Source organism: Sesamum indicum, linkage group LG10, assembly GCF_026168435.1.
Source record: "Sesamum indicum cultivar Baizhima isolate 11 linkage group LG10, ASM2616843v1, whole genome shotgun sequence".
Classification (NCBI taxonomy): domain Eukaryota; kingdom Viridiplantae; phylum Streptophyta; class Magnoliopsida; order Lamiales; family Pedaliaceae; genus Sesamum; species Sesamum indicum.
Genome location: NC_142666.1, coordinates 11,424,472 through 11,428,471, shown reverse-complemented (window position 1 = coordinate 11,428,471; position 4,000 = coordinate 11,424,472). Strand labels below are relative to the sequence as shown.

General features: G+C 42.1%; 1 protein-coding gene across 1 annotated transcript; it reads right to left on the bottom strand.

Annotated features, from left to right (window-relative positions):
- Positions 1-2,077: 2,077 nt before the first annotated feature.
- On the bottom strand, positions 2,078-2,698 carry LOC105178993 (L10-interacting MYB domain-containing protein-like). The gene is made up of 2 exons (XM_011102575.1): positions 2,444-2,698; positions 2,078-2,359 (listed from the first exon to the last, which is right to left on the bottom strand). The coding sequence occupies exons 1-2, from the start codon at positions 2,696-2,698 to the stop codon at positions 2,078-2,080; spliced, it is 537 nt and encodes a 178-aa protein (XP_011100877.1).
- Between the last annotated feature and the right edge of the window lie 1,302 nt (positions 2,699-4,000).

Below are 4,000 nucleotides of genomic sequence, written 5' to 3'. Positions count from 1 at the left end.
TGTGAACTTCTTCCCTTGCATTTCCCAAGTAAACTGATCACATTCTAATTTGCTAGCAAGCTTGCTGCCGTCTGCTACTCTAATCATCATAGGAGTAGTGTTCTCTATCCTGCAGTTAAGAGTTCTTGCCACCTTCTCATCAAGGAAACAGTGAGTACTCCCACTGTCTATAAGGATGAGGATCTCCTTATCTCCTACTCTGCCAATCATCTTCAATGTTTTACAGTGATCATGTCCCTTCATAGCATGTAATGAAACAGCTATATCCCCTTCCTTCACCTCCATCTCTTCAGGTTCAGTTTGTTGAGGGTCGTTTCCTTCAAGTTCTTTAGCCTCTTCATCCTCCAGAAGCATATAAAATTGTTTATACTTGCATCTGTGGCCTGGCACAAAGGGTTCATCACACCTATAGCATAGATTTTTTTCTTTCTTGGCTCTTACCTCAGCCTCAGAGAGGAGTCTCTTGGGTTGAAAGTTTGATCTGGGAGGGGGATTCTTGAGTGGTGGTTTATAAGGTGGTTTTGGGTGAGGATTTCTGTTTACAGGTTGAGCTCTCTTTAGTATAGCACTCACAGCAAACTCTTGCCTTTTTGCTAGAACAATGGCTTTGCTTAGTGATGTAGGTTCACAAGGGGTAACAAGTGATTTAATCTCATCCTTGAGTCCGCTGATAAACTTCATCATAAGGAACTCCTCCCCCATGTTTTTGTTAAACACCTTCATCTGATCCTTAAGTTCCTCGAACCTCTCCAAATATGCATTAACAGTGGTCTCTTGTTGGAGTCTGTTGAAGGCTGTCATGACTCTCTCATAATCAAGGTCCTCAAACCTCTCAAGAATGTCCCTAACCAGATCATCCCAAGATGGAGTCTCCTCTTTTTCAGTATACCTCTGGTACCATAATTCAGCCTTCCCTTGCAAGTAGACGGAAGCCATGCAAACCTTCTGATCTTCAGGTATTGGAATCAATTGAAAATACCGTGTACATCTCCTAACCCAACTTCTAGCATTTTCACCATCAAAATATGGGAATTCCAGTCTATCAATGGTGCCATAGGAACTGGTTTGCCTAGGGGATTGTGTTTCCTGCCTGAAGGTGATAGCTCCTTCTTGTCTGAAGGGGGTGGTACCCTCGAGTTTATAGCCTGTGTTCATGGCTATCCTTGAAGAGGACCCCTTCTCCACTGATGCTGTCAAACCTTCCCCAAGAACAGATTTGTTCTTGTTGTACAGCTGCAGTTGTTCCACCATGCTTTGCATCTGTTGTTGCATTGCTAGCATATTGTGTTCCATGTTTAACATCGAAGCCTGGAGATTTTCATGTTGTGCTATCATGTTGTGCTCCATTTGATCCATTCTATTGTGCAGTTCTTCCTCACTAGCCTGCCTTCTGGCTTTTTCATCCAAGACCACAACCTCGGTTTTCTTTTGAGCTTCTTGTAGTTCTTTTAATCTCGTTCCATCAGCCATGTTTGGTTTCCTATTTCTGTTTGTTTTTAGGTTCCGAGGATCGCTGGCTCTGAGGCCAAAGTGTTATGAACAGAGTCAACAAGGTAATATGAAAAACTTGAACTCAGAAATGGGGGTGGGAATGCAGTAGAAGAACGCAGAGGGAAAGAGAGAATAGACTTGATAATTCATTCATAATGGACCATTTAGAATCTTCAGCTCCCCTTTACAAAAGTCTGATGAAACAGACAAAAAATGACAGAACATAAAAGCTGAAATCAACATTAAAATTCCATCAGAAAAGGGGCTGTTTGTCCTTGCAATGGAGCTCCTATTGGTCCTAGACAAATTTGCTGAAATCCTCAAAAATTAGAACAGTAGCAGGCTTCAGTACTGCGCCATGATCCTCGGCCGTCCACGTGTCTCTCGCATGATCACATTTGAACGGGTGTGATGAACTTCGAATCCCCAATTCCATTCTCCTCTTGATTGCGCCCTAGTTCGTCTGAAACGACGCCATCTTCGATCGAATCCCTAAAATTATCCCCAATTTCCCTCGTTTGTTCAATCGGGCGGTCCTTGTCCTTCCTTTTGATCTGACGTCCCCCGATAAAAGTCGCATTTTGGTCTAAAAGCGCGACACAATTCTATTTGAACAATCACTTTGACCCCCTTTTCGCTGAACTCCTCTTGCTGCTCTTGGATTTTTCACAGCCCCGGATGAGAGTGGATTACCAGTATCCATTGTAGGATGGCTTACATCAACTTCATCGTGGTCATTATTGTCGAAAGGAGGCATGGCAAAGGAACGAGCGATATTGCTGGTGGCTACAGAAGCGCAGAACATCTCAGTACATAAATCAAAATGAGGAAGACCCTTCTTTCCCAAGCCAGACTCTCTCGGATTAGCCTGCACAATCATTGATACTTCATAAACGTATGCCAAGAAATGATGAATATATGTTTAAAAATAAAATGAGAAATATACAATTACCGCTACCCACTCAGCCCAACGATCCTCACTGGCAGTCACAGTGTACGTAGTTGGATCCCAACCAAAGCCAGTCCGTTTGTATACCAAATCATAAAACTTACGCCAAAGCATCCGAAGCCTGGTAGCCTTACCTTTAAGTTGCGCAATGGTGTATTGTGCTCTATTACGTTCAGACAACTCAACACCGATTTCACGCCAAATTTGCTCACTAAATGTAGATGAGATAAGTTGCCCTTTCTTGTAATGCTCATACATCAATTAAATAAACAAAGAGACCTGTGAAAGATTCCACCAAGTATCGTTAATTCTTGACTTTGGCTCCGAAGACGTACCGCATGGCTCCTTCTCTTTCTACTCATCTACCATTTTTAAAGTCACAACGTATGTTACTCAACATCTAAAGTATTAATAGGATTTTCTCCATAAAATGCAATTACCATCGAAGAATGAGTAGAATAACAACAAATAATGGAAAACAAGCAACAAGAAATCTAGACTATACATAATTGTAAGAGCTAATTTCTGCACAAGAAATGTAGATAGTATTTAAGTGTAAGAGATTGTTCACAAGATTTTCATGATGGACAATCCACGTCTCAACAGCTGAGGTTGTAGGGTATAACCCTCCAGTGGTATTTCTTTATCAATATAACCTACCCAACTATTACACTGATATGGAGTACGAAACTCCTCAAAATTACAGGCCGAATATCAAGATTATTACGGAAATGAATAATAACAAAATAATAAGAAATGAAGAAGATAAGCTGTTGTTTGAAAATGGCTCAGGAGATAGAGCCAGATCCAATATAGAAGGGACACGGTCACAAAATACCGTACCCAAACACCCACCACAAAGACCACGGTTGCTCCTCCACACACAGTACCCAACAGAAACAGATCACACAGATCTAGAGTAGATGATCGATCACCACAACCCACCACACAGTAGAATCACAAAGAAATATTTCAGAGGTGCAAGGAAGAAGAAAACAGATTTCTGTCCCTTCGGTCAGGGAGGGTGAGACTCCCATATATAGGTTTTATCAAAACGTCCGGAGAACTAATCTGTTAGGCGGTTTCCTAAAAGCCATTGGATTGGCTTTAGGAAACCACCGGAGTTGGGGAAGATAGGGGGACGAAATTGCCATAGACCGTAGAAGGAAGATAGAGGAGAGAAACGGCGGAAACCGAGTGAGGAGAGAGAGAGAACTGATTAGGGTTTAGTAAGTGGGAAATATATATATGGTCAAACTGGGTCGGGGTTAGTGAGGTGGGTCGGGTACCGGGTAGGGGCCTCCAAGTGGTAATGGGCTTGGTATGTGGGCCTCAGATTTGGGCCATAATATTTAACATACCCCACCTTGGACCAAATACCCAATAAGGTAGGTCAGGGGTTTATGGATCTAGTTTTCTCATCATTGCCATGAAATACTCCATGGATGTACCTGCAGCTAAAACACTAAAGACAAGGAAATATTAGTCAGGATTTAACAGGAGTATTTTTAAACACTTACTGAATTTTTCTATGGGCAAGCACTTAGTGCCCATGTCTGC

What these genes read in the sequence shown, in the direction of transcription:
- LOC105178993 (XM_011102575.1), bottom strand. Translation starts at nt 2,698, where the DNA reads ATGTATGAGCATTACAAGAAAGGGCAACTTATCTCATCTACATTTAGT. An exon ending in GTTGGGCTGAGTGGGTAGCG is followed by an intron (nt 2,360 to 2,443) that starts GTAATTGTATAT and finishes ATGATTGTGCAG; the next exon opens with GCTAATCCGAGAGAGTCTGG.